Genomic DNA, 15,700 nt, shown 5'->3' on the forward strand with positions numbered 1-15,700 from the left:
CCACGCGCTCACCGGCTTTTCCTGGTGGCCCGCTTCAGAGGTCTGAACGGACCACAATTCCCAGCAGGCCGTGCATGCGTGAGGCCTCTATCCCTCCTCCTTCTTCGTCCGGAGGGGAGGGGGGAAGAAGATGACAGTCGGACTTCCGGCGGGGAAAGGGCTGAGCCTGCGCCGGAAGAAGAGACGTGTCCTTCCGCCACCTGTGAGGAGAAGCCACGGGAAGCGCCGGACAGAGCCATGGTGAGGGAGCGGGCCGGTCGGAGCGGAGCCGCCCCTGTCGCCCCTTTGCCAGCCTTTGCGCGCCTTCCTGGTGCTGGGTCTGCTCGGTTATCCCGAGAGAGCCAAGGAGGGGCGGTCGGCGGGCGCAAATGGCCCGGTTTCAGTGCAGCAGAGAGGGAGGGAGGGAGAAATAAATGGTGTTTCTATTCCCACCGTCTCTGTTCCCTCGCCGAGATGTCTCCTTAAAATCGGGGTTGGGGAACCTGTTGCCCTCCAGGTGTTTCGATGGACTGCATTTCCCATCATCCCCGGCCCTTTAGCCATGCTGGAAGGGGCTGGTGGGAGATGGAGGCCAACGCAGGTTCCTTATCTGTGTGCGTGCTATAAATACTGGTGACAATCTGTTATTTCACTTCTCTCCTTCTTTCTTTCAATTTCAGGAGCTGGAGACAATGAGCAGATACACCAGTCCGGTGAACCCGGCTGTGTTTCCACACCTCACAGTGGTCCTGCTGGCCATCGGCATGTTCTTCACCGCCTGGTTCTTTGTGTATCCTCTTCCAGCCTAGAGCGGCTCTGCTGAGTGTCCAGAGGCCTGCACCAGACACGTTTCAGTTGCCCACAGGGTTGTGGGGTTAGCTTTAATGAGATTTGGGGGAGGTGCTTGTACCTTTGCTTATTTTTAAAAGGGTGGGGAAAGCTGTCTCAGCATATGTTGCTGGACTACAAAACTCCCACCATCCCTTACCATTCGTCATGCTGGTTGAGGCTGATGGTGACCAGCAGCATCTAGGGTGCAGCTGGTTCTGCATTACTGTTTTAAATTATTTTTAGGCCTTCGTTTAGCAAAACGATTAGGATGATGTACCATAAGGGTAATAAGATGCATATAAGCAAATGAAGGGGAGTAGAAAGTCAGCATAAATATTAAGCAAAAGATTTATAAATATTATGCAGTAAGTTACTATTGCTTCTTAAAAGTTCAGACAAATAAAAATGCCTGTGTCTGGCAGCAGACTGAAAGCAAAATTGGCACCAGGTGATTGTCTTAAGGGCATTTCCATGTTGCACAAAAAAGAGCCTATTATGGTGTCTGGACTGGGAAGCTCTTTCATTTAGTGTCTTCTAATTTGGTGACTGATGTTTAATGGCATCAGATCTTTCTTTGATACTGTTCCTGATGCTGTGGGATAGTTGCTATCTTTTTCCTGATATTTCATTTAATTAATTTTATTCCTTGTATGCAGTTTGTCACACTGCAATTAAACAAGAATTTTTTTCTGTTATATTTTCTTGCTTAATTTTTGCATGCTGAGAGGATGACAACCCTGTTAAACAAAAATGTCATGACCTTTTGCAAAAGTGTTGGTTTTTCATTGTGTATTGCTGGGGCTTTCTCCACTCTTCAGTCTCTGGTTTACTACTTTAACTAGTATTTCAGATATGAAGTGACCTCGACCAAGTACACCCGGGACATTTACAAGGAACTGCTCATCTCTCTGGTTGCTTCACTCTTTATGGGCTTTGGAGTACTCTTCTTACTGCTATGGGTTGGAATCTATGTTTAACAAAGTCAGGAGCTTTCTCAGGTAAGAAATTAATACCTGATTCCACAATGAGATTTTTTTGGAACAAATTTGAGGGAATTTCCCAGAAAATATTAGGATTGAATTGTTAATTTGGTTTAAATGTTATATTGAAATAACATTCAGAGTTTCAGTTTGGTATTCACTTTGTTGGAAAATGTGCAACTATTTTAAGACTTCCATATTTCCATACAATCATTTATATTGTAAGGGGGAGAAATGAAGGCAATGAAAATTGTTGAGATACTAAACATGGCTAAACATGTTTTGGGCAGGGGCAGGTTCTTTGGTAGAACAACCGCTGCTATGGGCAGGGCAGGTGGTGGTGCGGAGTTCCCCCTCCTGTTGGAAAAATAGCTATGCCAGCCCCAAAGCTAGATAGTGTGGAGCCAATTTTGCAGGCATGTCAGGGGAGTGAGGGAGCTTTGGATCCTGCAGATCTATCGCTACTACCACCACCTCCAATGCCTTATTTTTCCCACAACTGCCAGAATATCACTGGCTGTACATCTGTTATGGCAGAGCTTTACTCAGGAGTATCCAGTGGGTAGATGTTGCCATGCCGGCAGTGCAGTAAGACCCACACTGCTTCTTAAGGCCCCTCAGCCTGTCTTTGGCTGGCTAAAGGACTGCAGTAATCCAAAAACATGTTAGGGATCTCTATTATTATGTGTGCATTCATACTTCCCAGAAGCAGCTGCTTTGCAACTGTTTAAAACTGCAAATTTGATTAGTATTGTGTCCAACAATCATGTTACTAATTTGTCTTGCAAAACAACGAAAGTTTAGAAATGGAAAGTTCTCTGCAGGAGGAAAGATTATAGAAAAATGTATTCCCCAGGTCACCGAGCAGGATATAGATATAGGGTGCACACACCATATAGTAGGCTGTCTGGTGCTTATTTAATAGTTCTATTTTAACGTGTAGAGTTCTGGCTTTTCTGAAGCTGAGTTTTTACCAGGCATGCTTGTGAATATAGACAAAGCCTTGTGTAGCATATTGCAACTACTTCACAAAGGATGTAGCAGGTAACAAAATGATGTGAACCTATTGGCATTGCACAGTAAAATACAGTTGCTGAGCCTCTCTCTTTTAGTGCTCTTCGAACTGCAACATGTGCAATAGTGAGCAGTTTTGTATCAGGTAGTTGCATTTGTCTGCCCCTTACCGTTAGTCACAACAATCTAAATTTAAAAAGCAAGAATGAAAGGCACAAATTATAAGGACAACTTCCCAGGCACGTAGAGCATAGAAGCCCCTCTAATTGTCAAGGACTTGTTTGGCTCCCCTGCTTGTATGTTTCCGTTTCGGACAGCAATATAGAAAACTATAATAGCCTGGGTACTTCAGAAAATAGTTTGATCCATTTGTTTTTCCTTTCAGGTTCCAGCAGCCTTACTGAAGCTCTTTTTTATTTTTGTACGTAATGCAGCTCTTTGCAGCTTGGGCCTGCATAATCTTGATATATGGTTATAGCCCAGGGTCGCAACATTGGACTAATAAAGCTGACTCTGTGATGAGCTGAAGTTTGTGTTCTTCTTTGTTCTTTGGGTGCACTTTTCTGCTGTATATGAAGACCCATAGGCCTACACCCGCTACAGGAGAGAAGGTACAAAGCAACAGAAATTGCTCTTTGAATAGGATGGATATAGGGGACACATAGTAATCATATGCCTGAAGGAATATTTTATCTCAACTTTTAAGAAATAAGCAATTGTGACAACAGTCAGAATTTCATGAGACTGTAAATGTTGACATATCAGACTTTCCACTGCTGTGAGCAGGCTTTCAAACCCACCTTTAAGCACAAGTGAACTTTTTCCTTTGCACACACAGTATGTTGGATACCAAACAGAAAGGGGAGCAGGTGGTGCTGTGGTCTGAACCACTGAGCCTCTTGGGCTTGCTGAGCTCCTGTTGCTCTGTCCCAGCTTCTGCTGACCTAACAGTTCAAAAGCACACCAGTGCAAGTAGATAAATAAGTACCACTGTGGTGGGAAGGTAAACGGTGTTTCCATGCGCTCTGGCACTTGCCATGGTGTTCCATTGCGCCAGAAGCGATTTAGTCATATATGACCTGGAAAGCTGTCTGTGGACAAACTTCGGCTCCTTCGGCCTGAAGATAAGTGCTGCACCCCATAGACACCTTTGACTGGACTTAACTGTCCAGAGGTTCTTTACATTTACCTTTTACTACACAAAGCATCCACACTCATTTTTCTTCCCTTCTTTCTGTTCTTTACTGAGAGAGAGCCAATGGACTCAGAAGAACTGTAAATCCTACTTAGTTCAGTGGGACATATTCCCATGTAGGTAAACTCATTTCAGAGTAAGTCCCACTGAATGCAGTGGGACGTATTTCTGATTTAAAAAGGCACATAGGATCACAGCTGTGGTAGGCATGAGAGCTGAGATGCTCCACTTCTGGATCAACATGCAGAAAAGGGCAGGCCACAATATTTGGGGCTCTTCAGCTTAAGGGGAAAGCCCGTTACATAAAGGTGTCTGTGTGTGTCATGAGTAATGTCTATACAATTGTGCAAAGTGGAGAATATGTGTGTGTGTGTGTATAATACAGATAGATAAATCATCTCCTTCTCCCTACTACTTATTGTTTTGTCTCCATATTGATTTTTCCTCTCAGATTGTGGTTTAAAGAATAATCTTTAGAGATGTCAGTTCCTTTTACTGCATTGCATTAAACTGCAAAGGCTAAAATAACAAGCTGACTTGAGGACATCACTGACTCTGAGCTACCTTTAAACTACAAGAGCTGGTAACAGACTTTAAAAATAAAAATAAAATCCCAAGGCTGTAGTAATTAAGAATGTATATCAGAAACGAGGCTAGTAAAATACATGTAGCCCACGGATTAGTGAGTGTAGTTTTGGTTAATTGCTTTCTCTCAATTCCATGTTTTAACTAAATCCTTAATGAAAACTGCATTTTGCTCTTATAACTAAATGGCATTGAGTTCAAATTGAAAATAGCTGTGTTAACTGAATGTTTCTGTAGGAAGTGGTAGTCCAATACTGAAGGCATAGATTTTTTTATATACAGTGGTACCCCGCAAGACGAATGCCTCGCAAGACGGAAAACCCGCAAGACGAAAGGGTTTTCTGTTTTGGAGGCGCTTCGCAAGACGAATTTCCCTATGGGCTTGCTTCGCAAGACGAAAGCCCATAGGGAAATCTCCGGGGACCTGTTTTAAATTGCTGGCGGTCGGGAGCAAAGACTTTTGCCCCCCGCCCGCCTTCAGAAGAGGTCCTGAACCTCTTCTGAAGGCCGGCGGGGGGCAAAAGTCTTTGCTCCCCCCCGCCTGCCTTCCCGGGACAGCGGAGACTTCTCCGCTGCCCCAGGCGATCTTAAAATGCTGGCGGGCGGGAGCGAAGCGTTCGCTCCCGCCCGCCAGCATTTTAAAATCGCCCCGGGACAGCACAGACTTCGCTCCCGCCCGCCAGCATTTTAAAATCGCCCCGGGACAGCAGGGACTTTTAAAATGCTGGCGGTCGGCAGCAAAGCCCTCCTGTCCCCGGAGCTTGCGGGGCGGGAGGTGCAAAGAAGGGCTTTTCTTCCCACCACCAGCCTTCAGAACAGCCTTCTGAAGGCTGGGGGTGGGAAGAAAAGCCCTTGCCCCCCCCCCCCAGCCTTCAGAAGAGGTCGGGGGACAGACTGTCCCCGGACCTGGTCTGAAGGCGGTTTCCCTAGGAACGCATTAATTGATTTTCAATGCATTCCTATGGGAAACCGTGCTTCGCAAGACGAAAAACTCGCAAGAAGAAAAAACTTGCGGAACGAATTAATTTCGTCTTGCGAGGCACCACTGTAGTGATGTATCTCAAACAGATATTTCTTCTCTAAAATGTCTGCTGACTTGTGTGCATGTAACTGGGCTTACTCTGGTAGTACAAATGCACTCCTTGCTTCAGAAATTCTCTTTTTACCCACAAAAAACTTTGCTTAGAGCCCCTACCATAACATTACTTGTAATAATTCAGTTCTGTGAGATGGAGGAAGAAGCCATGAGCCAATCTTGGATACAAAGTAGTATACTTATATATTTATTTTTATAGGTACATTTCTTATGAATAAAAGGTCTAGGTAAGCAAAACAAGAAGTAGAGGAGTTCTGGGCACCAGCACTCCAAAACAAAATATAAATACAGATCAGAAAAGCAGATGGTAGGGGGAAAAGCAACCACACATATCCTCCACCAAAGCAAAATAACAATAAAACTTCATTAATATAGTACGTACTACAGATATGACTCTGAAATTGAGGGCAATATACAGTGATTAAAGCTGTGATAGCAACATTTAAAACAAAACAAATTAGTGCTTTATCTTCCTTAAGGCTCACAGTGGTGGCACAAAACTTTTATTTACAGGCTTTGAGCTTTTTCTTTAAACAACAACAAAAAGACAAAAGGCTTATGAATTTTCCTTGGAGAACTCATTCCCAGCCCCTCGAAACAGCCAGACTTTAAAAGTTGGCTCCATATCCACCCTTGATTTTATTCTTGGCTCCCCAATGGCTAGAGAGATATGGCTTCATGTTCCGGTTCTAAGGAAGAAGAATTTCCTCCTAGGTCAGAAGCACCGGAAGAGCTCCCTCCATCAGATGCAGGAAAACACCCAGTTGTTAATCATCCTTCTATTTGGGGAGAATATGTAATTGGTGCAGGTAGGGAGAACATTTCCCGAGACAGGCGAGTAGCATGAAGATGCTGAGCTGGCCAGTCCAGGTGATGTCTATGATACCAGTTCAAACATGGGCAGGTAACACCTTGCTATAGAACTCCTACTTTTTAATGCTGGTAGTCCCCTTGCCCACCCCAATACTGTGAAGCACTTTGGGATTAAAAAAAAAGTGCTATATCGATAAAAGTAAGTAGTTGTAGCAGTTTTAAACAATAAAACCATTAAAACTGTAATGTAAAGAGTGCTACTGTTACAAAGGATTATGCATATCGGATTCTCAGCACGGATGTGAATGTACCAGTGAAAATAAATTTGACACATACACAGCCCTTCTCTCCAATGCCACCTGATAAGACCAGGAGAAGAAGAAAGTGATTGGTTAATTTACTTCTGATGTCACCGTGTCCCTGCTGCCCTCACCCTGATCTTGATCGGTAACAAACTATGGATGAATGGTTTTATACATTTAATGCACTGAGGAGTGGGTAAGGGGATAGTCCGGTCAAAATGTGAATGTCCTCACCAGATTGTTTTTAACCCAGCGGTTTCTTAACCACTAGTCTAAAGACTTCTTATTGCTGGTCTGTAGAAAGGAGTCTGCTTAAGCCTCCTGCTGCTGCTCAGGAGGAGAGCACCAAAACAGTGACCCACCAGGCCTAAGATGCCTCTCAGTCATTAAGCAACAGATCCTTCCTCCTCTATGAGCTGCTTCTTGCAGGGTGGTTTCTTCCCACTGCTGGAGTGTCCTAGGAAGCCCCAAAGGCCATGTTTGTTCTGCAGCTCCTCCCCACACCGGTTGGGTTGGCGATACAGGGAGGAGCTCCGGCACAAGCACCTCCAGTGGAGCACCAGATTCTCCCTTTGCTGGGAAGTGAGACGGGAGGAGAGGCTCCATTTTGGCTCCCATTCTGCTGGAGTTAAAAAAAATAATCAAAAATTCAGCCTACGTGGAAAAAACAGGCAATTGGCACATGGGCCACAGAACACGGAGAGGAAGAGCAGCCTCTTGTTGCTAGAAAATTGGAGCGTTGCCAGCCCCTGCAAGATCCTGACTTTCTAATACCAAGTTGAGAAGAATTATCTGAATATTGTCCACGGCCAAGTACATTTTTTTGACACTCCGATCGTGCTCAAGAACAACTGTGCTCTAGCTGGGGGCGTTGCTGGATGCCTGCATGGTGAAGAGTCTTTTGGTACTGAACCTCCATGGATGATCAAAGCACATGCTTTGTGGACAAAGTAAGAAAGACCCCCGACAAATAACTCAGCAGGCATGGACCAATAGGAACAGCACTAGAAGATTGTGGTGGATTTAGCTGGGTAGCACCATTGTCTCTGTGAAGTATCTGCATAACCCTGCAGGTACAGTACTTTCACATGGTAAACACATGTTGTCCTATATAAGCCTCCTGTCTCACGTGCCTTTGTCAGTTAATCTTAGGAGAGATTAAGGCAGGAGTGGGGAATGGCTTTTCAGCCTGCATTAACTTCTGTGGGCCATGTGCCAATGGTAGGCAGGGCCAAATGCAAAAGTGAGCAGAGCAATGACTGTCAATGCAGATCTCACTTTTGTACAGTAGGCTAATTTCCATATATACTCAGACACCTCTCTATCCTCCAGCCAGCTAAGCAAGATACCTGAAGGAGCGTCTCCATCCGCAATGTTCAGCCCAGATACTGAGGTCCAGCTCCCTGGGCTTTCTGGCGGTTCCCTCACTGCGAGATGTGAGGTTACAGGGAACCAGGCAGAGGGCCTTCTTGGTGGTGGTAACCACCCTGTGGAATGCCCTCCCACCAGATGTCAAGGCAATGAACAACTATCTGACTTTTAGAAGACATCTGAAGGCAGCCCTGTTTACGGAAGTTTTTCATGTTTGATGTTTTATTCTGTTTTTAATCTGTTGGGAGCCGCCCAGAGTGGCTGGGGAAACCCAGCCAGATGGGCGGGGTATAAATAATAAATTATTATTATAGATGCATTATTAGAGCTCAAGGACACAGTCCAACCTGGCAGAAACACTTGTGAAGCGAGGCCAGCAAGGAGTGTGTCTTGACGGGAGAGAAGGCCAAGGGGTAGCTTTTGTTAAAGTGAATCCCATCAGGTGGCAGGTAGGCAGGGCAAAGCTTCCTCAAGCATTTCCTCTAACAAATCTTATACCGGTCACTGACACTGGCTCATTACAATGATCCCCCAAAGGTTTGTGAAGGATAATGAGATCTCCCCATAGCTCAGGTTTTTGTGTGTGTGTCTTACCTAAAAAGAAAAAGGCAATAGCCTTTATCCTGGGAGGGTGGTGTGTAGATGTGTGGCAGACTAAGACTCCACAGCAATTCAATGAAGTTTAGGTTAAGATCGCCCTTTCCACCCCCGCCCTTTCCACCCCGTCCACGTTGGCTCTACCAGACATGTGTTGGAGTTGCGGCAGGGGCAGAGGAAAGGGTGGGTGGGGGGAACCCACAGCAGTGGTACCGTATTTTTCGCTCTATAACACGCACCCGACCATAACACGCACGTAGTTTTTAGAGGAGGAAAATCCGTAGGCATGCCACCCGTAGGCATTCCCTCCATAACATGCACAGACATTTCCCCTTACTTTCTAGGAGGAAGAAAGTGAGTGTTATGGTGCAAAAAATACGATAATTCTAAGGGTCTTCAGATGGGGCTCCCAGATACTGCAGATCTGTTTAGGACAGGGGTCTGCAACCTTTAAGACAAAAAGAGCCACTTGGACCTGTTTCCGAAGAAAAAAAACACTGGGAGCCGCAAAACCATTGCGACATTTAAAACAAATATATCTCCGGAGCCGCGATCTGACAGCGGGCGGGAAGGTGACGTCGGGGTGGTGCATGACTAACGCACGCACCGCCCCCATGCGACGTCACAGCCAGTACAGCGCCCGCCACAGTGGGGAGTGTCGGGGCGCACAATGCGCCTCCTCCCCTCGCTAGTATCCACCCCGGAGCCACGGCAAAGGTGTAAAAGAGCCACATGCGGCTCCGGAGCCGTGGGTTGCAGACCCCTGGTTTAGGAGGCACATAGGAGGGGGAGAGAGAAGCAGGGGCTGTAAGGAGAAGCAAGAGTGCTTGCTTGTCAGTAACAGGCTGTTTCACAAGAGAGATTTCAACCAGTTATGCATTACTGGCATTCAATGCAAGAACATTTTCACAAGTAACATTGAGTAACAGTGCAAACTTACACCCCTCTAGCCAGAAGTAAGTCCCAACAAATTCAATGGGATTTACTGAAGAGGTAAGAGTATGGAATTGCTACGAAACAGATTTCTGCACTTCTTTCACTAGGGAGGAAACCCCTCCTTGGCTGCACTAAATGCCACTAACAGATTACATGACCCAGTCTGACTGATGGGGCAAAATGAGACCTTAATAAGGGGGACATAACTCCAAGTCTCTTATTGTGCCTGTTTGTTTCCCCTCTGTTCAGCAATGGTGCCACCTGGTGGTGAGCACTAGCAATTGCAACTACATTTCTCATATCCTTGTTCCTTGCGAAGACAGCCCACAGCCATTATCAGATGCTATCAGTGCCCTTGTTCTGCTGGGTCTCCAATATCTTCCCCAGCCCATGCCTATGTGCCCCTCTCTGCTGCTTCTAATGAATGGTAGTTCCTCAGTGCCAGGTGCCATTTCACCTTATGCCCATTCATGGAATGTGCAGCATTGTAAGGAAAAGTGGCAACCGTCACTGGGCCGCCACTACAGACACTGCAGACATTATCTACACATTTTTATTACTTTTATGCCACTTTTACTGTTCCAGCTCCCTTCAAAGAATCCTGTGAATCATAGCTTACTGGGGGTGCTGAAAATTTTATGTGAGAACTCCCCAAGCAGAACTATGGTTACCAGAGTTCTCTGGGCAAAGGGGTTGACTATTAAATCTGTAATGTGAGCTGAGAGCAGCAAATGTGAAACTGGTGATAACTGGGGATGGGGGCGGGCGGGCGGGCCTGCCTACCTGGGCAATTTCATTACTACTAATAAAATGGCAGATCCATCCAGGAATGCAGACACCAATACACATTTCACCAACACAGAGATAAACCCAGCCACCATCACAAAGTGGATTCCTACCTTAACACAGTTGTTCCTTTCAGTTTACAATAATGTGATTTAAAAACCATCAGTGCTTGGTCATTAGAATTAAACCAAAGGCAAGTATGTTTATATCTGTGGATTTGCAGATTGATAACCTGATTCAGAATATATGAGCAGTCCCAGCAGCTAACCATTTTGCTTCTTATCTTTCCCATCCCTGTCCTCTCATCTTCCCTAAGTTGCTGTTCACACTCTTGCACAGAAATCTAAATAACTCGTTTTACAAAAAACAAAAACAGAGCTTGACTGAGTTGGCCTGTCCTTCCTTCCTCTGAATGGAAGTTAAAGGCCTGAAATGCTGGGTGGTTGTGCTTGTGCATTTGTCCTAACTCCTTGCGCTTCCCCAATTCAAAATGCGGACGCAGGCTGGTGCCCAGCGACAGCCTGCTTTGGTTTCCTATGAGAGACAAGTAGATCAATAATCAAACAAGCTGATCTTGTGTGGAGGGGGAGGGGGAAAGATCAGTGGTTTAGCAAGTTAACACCTTGTAACAGTAAGTTACCCAAAATACACCCAAAATATTCTTAAGAATGCCAAGGAGGCTTAAGGTCTGGAGTGAAAAAAATGTTCTGTTTGTTGCCTGACAAGTGACCCCTTGGGGATCAAAACACTTTTCAGTCTGGATATACGTTTAGTGTAGGGCAGATCTCTTCTGATGGCCTCCCTCTTCAACTTCAGGGATGGTCTCCTGCTGAGCAAGGGCCGTGCCATGTGCTTGTTGGGCTGAAAGGCATTTTTTGCTGCTCTCAATGTATGGGCCTCGGGAGGAGCCCTAGGATGCCAATGCATATTATATCAGTCCAGAGGCAAAGCTCAGGCACTGCTTTCCTCAAGTAGATTTGAGCTTGCTTCTTCAGAAGCTTATTTATCCAATCCTGAAAAAAGGCACATTGGGAATAAAACTAGCCTGCCTGAGAGTTGTTTTTGTGAGGTTACTGAGGTCTTCTCTCCCTGGAATGTAACTATATGGCGAGAGAGAGAGAGGGAGGGGGGAAGCCAGAGGCAAATCCCATTGCTTTTCCATTGGTTGCTGCTGTTTGAAACGACTGGTCATTTGTGTGTTCCAGTGTCACCAGGACTTCTGCAGAGCATAAGTTAAAGAGAGAAGAGGCTAGCTGCCAGCCAGAAGGTCAGAAACTCCAGTGTATGACTTGCAAACACAGCCAGGCAGAATATTCCTTTTACAGAAAGAATTCCAGTGTTTCAGCTTTAGAGAAGGACTCCCAGCGTCATCGTTGAGAAACGCCAGTGTCCAAGAAAGCTGCTTCGTTGGCTCTCTGGGTGCTGAGATCTCTTCCCAGCTGAACTGTATTTTGCAGTTCTGAGGTGCCCAAAGACATTGAACCCAGGCATGGCTCCAGTGTAGAACTTTCAAATCCAGTGTAAAAATGAGGAAAAAGAAGGAATGTCGATGTCTCTACAAGTAAGGCCTTTGGAGGACTGAATGACAAGCATCTGGCATGTCAAGGGGGAAAAAGATGCCTCAGTATTTCCATGTTTTGCTTGCTAGTGGCATCGTTCCCCCAAAGTTGTTTGGCATTCTAATGTTGATATTCCACCGCAGGGTGGGGGTGGGGGAGAACCACACCAGCTGATGACAGAGGCAACAGGATAGGACTTGGGGGCTCATAGGAGGGAACATCCAGTCCAATGAGCCTTGTGGGCCCATTTCAGTTCCAGTCCAAGGGCAGTGGTGCTCCCGAGACTCACTCACACAGCCAGTAGAATTGGAAGTAATAGTCAGTGAAGAGAGAGCCCATCTGCTCCACAGGAGTACTGCAGTTTGCTTGGCCCTGTGATGAAAGTGGGAGGAAGAAAAAGAAGGTTCAAGGGAACGGGAAACTGTCACAGAAGAACAAAGGTTAGCCAACAACAACGAGAGGCATCTCCAAGGCCCTGTGTCTGGGTGCAAACACTCAGATATTTGGGTAAGGGGAGTTTGACTAAATTTTCTGACTCGGTCATCTTTTGATATTACACCCCCCCCCCCAGCTCTAAAGGATGAATCTAAAGGCTGTTACGTTGGGAGAGGATATTGCAGGTACTTATACTCACAGGTTTAGCAAATCGGAAGTGATAGGTGAACTCCTGGAACGGCATCATCACCACAGGCCAATGGTATGTTACTCCCTACGGAAGAAGTAGAAGAAACCATACCTGGATTAAAAGGACCTCTTTCTCTGGCCTGTGCTAGAGGGAGAGCTCATGCACCTTGCTCTCTGTTCCCTCTTTGTAGTGGAAAATTGATGTGAGAGAAACAGGCAGCAAGATGCAGTACTCCACTTACCACTGCCAGCTGCTGTGCCTCTCTTGTAGCCATGGTTTGAGTGGGCAGAGAATATGGGATGGGGATACACAGAATTAAGATCTTACTGAACTGGAAAATGCAGCTTACTGAACCGTGAAAGTCAAACTACATATGACCTTAACTGTGTAGTTCTGCCCTTGTGTGGGGTTTCCCCACAAAGAATGGTGGTAATCTGGGAAACCCAGCCAGATGGGTGGGGTATAAATAATATATTATTGTTACTACTACTACTACTACTACTACTACCACCACTACTACTACTAGGTTCTACACAGCGAGAGGGCTATTTCAGTTCTTTGCTCCCCATGCCAGCAATTGGGTGGAGGTGAAGACCTGCACTCAAGGGCATGACAGAACCATGCAGTTAAGGTCAAATGTCACTTGCCCCAGATTTGCTCTGAAAGAAGGGACAACACTTATTCTGATAAATATGTGGTTAAAAATGTAGACCGTATGCCCAGCCAGCACTAAAAGCTGAACAAGCCAAAGATGACCAGTTATGAAGATGGTTTACTTATGTATGTTTACGCATTTTTATCTCCCAGGAAAGCCTTCACATACAACCTTGACAGGTGTGCCTCTTTCTACCTCTCTCCTTTACAGCACAATACTATACATACAGAAGTTCAGTGAGCCTTACTCACAGTTCAGTGAGGATTGCAGCCTTAAAGAGGATCCAACGGGCATTCACCCAACAGTGTGCAGAAACGAAATACACCAGTTTCCTTTGTGGTCCTACCTGGGTGCCTGCTGCATCAGAGAAGCTGTCCGCGTTCACAGTGTTGTGCTGACATGGGTTGCTGGAGGCGAAACCACAAAAATAGCCAGACACAGCAGAGGAGGCGCTGGGAGAGAGAGGAAAGGGCAGAGGAGGATGTTTAGTGGAGGCAACAAGGTAAGCAGTTTTGATACGCGACATTGTCATACTTTGGTACTCTCACCTGCAGCACCTTTAAAGACACCCTTTTTAATTGAGCATTCATCATAATTCATGCTCATTGTGCTATTGGAGTGGTTATACATGATTGTACCTTCAATACCATTTGCGCCTGCAAAAAAATTGCAGCGGTCATACTGCTTCATTTACAATAGGTACATGCCCCGTAATTTCCTCCTAAAATTTCATACCACGGAGGTACCAGTTTTACTTTTCTTTTTTAAAATCTCATTGTTGTTACCCTATAGTGCAAGCACCTCAAAACAACCAAAAGGCGGAACAATGTACATATTCCTCTGCCACTGAGCTAAAGCCCATCTCCTTTGTCCTGCCTCTGTCTTCACCATGGTTCAGGGCCGTGAAAGACGTGAAAAGAAAGAGACAGTTGAACACACAGCAGACAGAAGTTCCTTGCTTGTGGGTTCTTCTGCTTTCTCCAGCTACAGTTCGGAGACCATGATGGAGTCCTTCTTGCTCACAACTCCCACCTGATATTCAGCTGGCTGCTGACCGTTGCAATGTCACTTGAGGCTGCACCCCTCCCCAGAGCCCCTTGCCTTCCCTGGAATTCTTACTCACTTCATCTCCAGAGTAAGATTTGTGTTCACCGAAGTAAACTTGCTGATGGGGATGCGGTATGTGATGTTCCCCGTCCTATATGCAGAGACAGAAAACAACAGCATAACATGTAGCAGCCGCCTCTAGATGTGGTAGCTGTATCCCTCCCCATTGGAACCAGGCCACACCGACTCCTCCAGCTCATAATCCAATGCAATCCCTGGGGAGTTATATCATGCTGGACCCCAGCTGGGAGAACAGCCTTAGGCTGTGGAAGGCCATTGTACCATCCAGCATTGTCCAGTATTGCTTGCTCTTGAGAGGGCAGGGACTCTCTAAAGCAGGGGTGGAGAACCTCTGATCTGGGGGCCACAAGCCATTGTATCTGGCCCCTGTGACTCTCCCCATGCCACATCCCTTTCTCCCCTGTTCATGCCCCTCACCAGTGCAACTCTGCACCCTCAGTGAGTGTTCATGCCTGCCTGGATTGTGTCCTTGAACTCTGATAAAATTTATTAGTTGCCTGGAGGGAGGACAGAGGGGGATGAGGGGTGTGTGTGTGTGTGTAGAAACCAGCTTACTGTAGAAAGGTAACATTTACAATAGTTGTTCCACCTGCTTTTGCCTCTGGCAAAAGTGTGCTCAGAAGAGAAAGCGGCCCTGCGGCTGAGAAAGTTCCCCCACGCCCGCTTTAAAGGTCTTAGGCAGAGTTTCTTCCTAGCCCTGCTAACAGAGACACCTTTAATTAGAAGCACCAGAGATTTGAACCTGGGACCATTTGTATGAAAAGCAGGCGCGCTACCAGCAAGATCCTATCTTCCCAGTAAATCCACAGTCTCTCTCTCACAGCAACTTGAGGATTCCGGTCAGCAGCATTCCACCTCAACGTGGCCTTCTGCCTGTGTCCAAACCTCCCCGCTGTTCCTTTACATGAACCCACATCCAATAATGATTCCATCACTAAACACAAAACCAGCTTGCGCAAGTGGTCTCGGCGTGACAATAAAGATAATGCATGGGGAAATCCTGACTTGTTCATTTATCAGCTGCCTGCATTTCCCCCCTAGGAGAAGCCCAGTCTCCTGAGAACTTGGCCTAACAAAGGTTATGGCAGGACAGCACTTCACCCACCTGCATTCATCACCAGCAGCACAGGCCTGAGGCGTGATGACCACGTTGCTCTCTACAAGTGATATGGACTGGAGAACAGGAGCTTTTCCTGCAAAGGGGAAATCATCCATACAGGGAAGAAAGTTATTCTACACGGCAGGCAA

At 46.1% G+C, this 15,700-nt stretch overlaps 2 protein-coding genes across 9 annotated transcripts in view; one reads left to right on the forward strand and one right to left on the reverse strand.

The window, feature by feature from the left end:
• Positions 1–104: 104 nt before the first annotated feature.
• On the forward strand, positions 105–3,332 carry TMEM258 (transmembrane protein 258). 2 transcript variants are annotated; one of them, XM_083500315.1, is made up of 4 exons: positions 105–240; positions 660–769; positions 1,661–1,808; positions 3,190–3,332. In XM_083500315.1, exons 1-3 carry the CDS (start codon positions 238–240, stop codon positions 1,785–1,787), a joined length of 240 nt encoding a protein of 79 aa, XP_083356441.1. In that variant the 5' UTR covers positions 105–237; the 3' UTR covers positions 1,788–1,808; positions 3,190–3,332. The 2 variants fall into 2 exon arrangements, with proteins under 2 accessions (XP_083356441.1, XP_083356442.1); XM_083500316.1 differs by having other exon boundaries at positions 3,239–3,332.
• A 7,329-nt stretch (positions 3,333–10,661) lies between these two features.
• The window catches only part of MYRF (myelin regulatory factor), a 93,077-nt gene continuing 88,038 nt past the window's right edge, over positions 10,662–15,700 (reverse strand). For all 7 annotated transcript variants that reach the window (XM_083485047.1, XM_083485045.1, XM_083485046.1 and 4 more), the window contains 5 exons: positions 15,558–15,645; positions 14,448–14,522; positions 13,671–13,776; positions 12,679–12,753; positions 10,662–12,416 (listed from right to left, as the gene is read on the reverse strand). In XM_083485047.1, coding sequence (XP_083341173.1) covers positions 12,330–12,416; positions 12,679–12,753; positions 13,671–13,776; positions 14,448–14,522; positions 15,558–15,645 — 431 coding nt within the window. In that variant the 3' untranslated portion in view covers positions 10,662–12,329. The remainder of the gene's footprint in view (positions 12,417–12,678; positions 12,754–13,670; positions 13,777–14,447; positions 14,523–15,557; positions 15,646–15,700) is intronic.

The sequence above is a fragment of the Podarcis liolepis genome (assembly GCF_965112155.1).
Source record: "Podarcis liolepis genome assembly, chromosome: 1".
NCBI classification, from domain to species: Eukaryota; Metazoa; Chordata; class Lepidosauria; order Squamata; family Lacertidae; genus Podarcis; species Podarcis liolepis.

What these genes read in the sequence shown, in the direction of transcription:
- TMEM258 (XM_083500315.1), top strand. An exon ending in TTCACCGCCTGGTTCTTTGT is followed by an intron (nt 770 to 1,660) that starts GTATCCTCTTCC and finishes CTAGTATTTCAG; the next exon opens with ATATGAAGTGACCTCGACCA.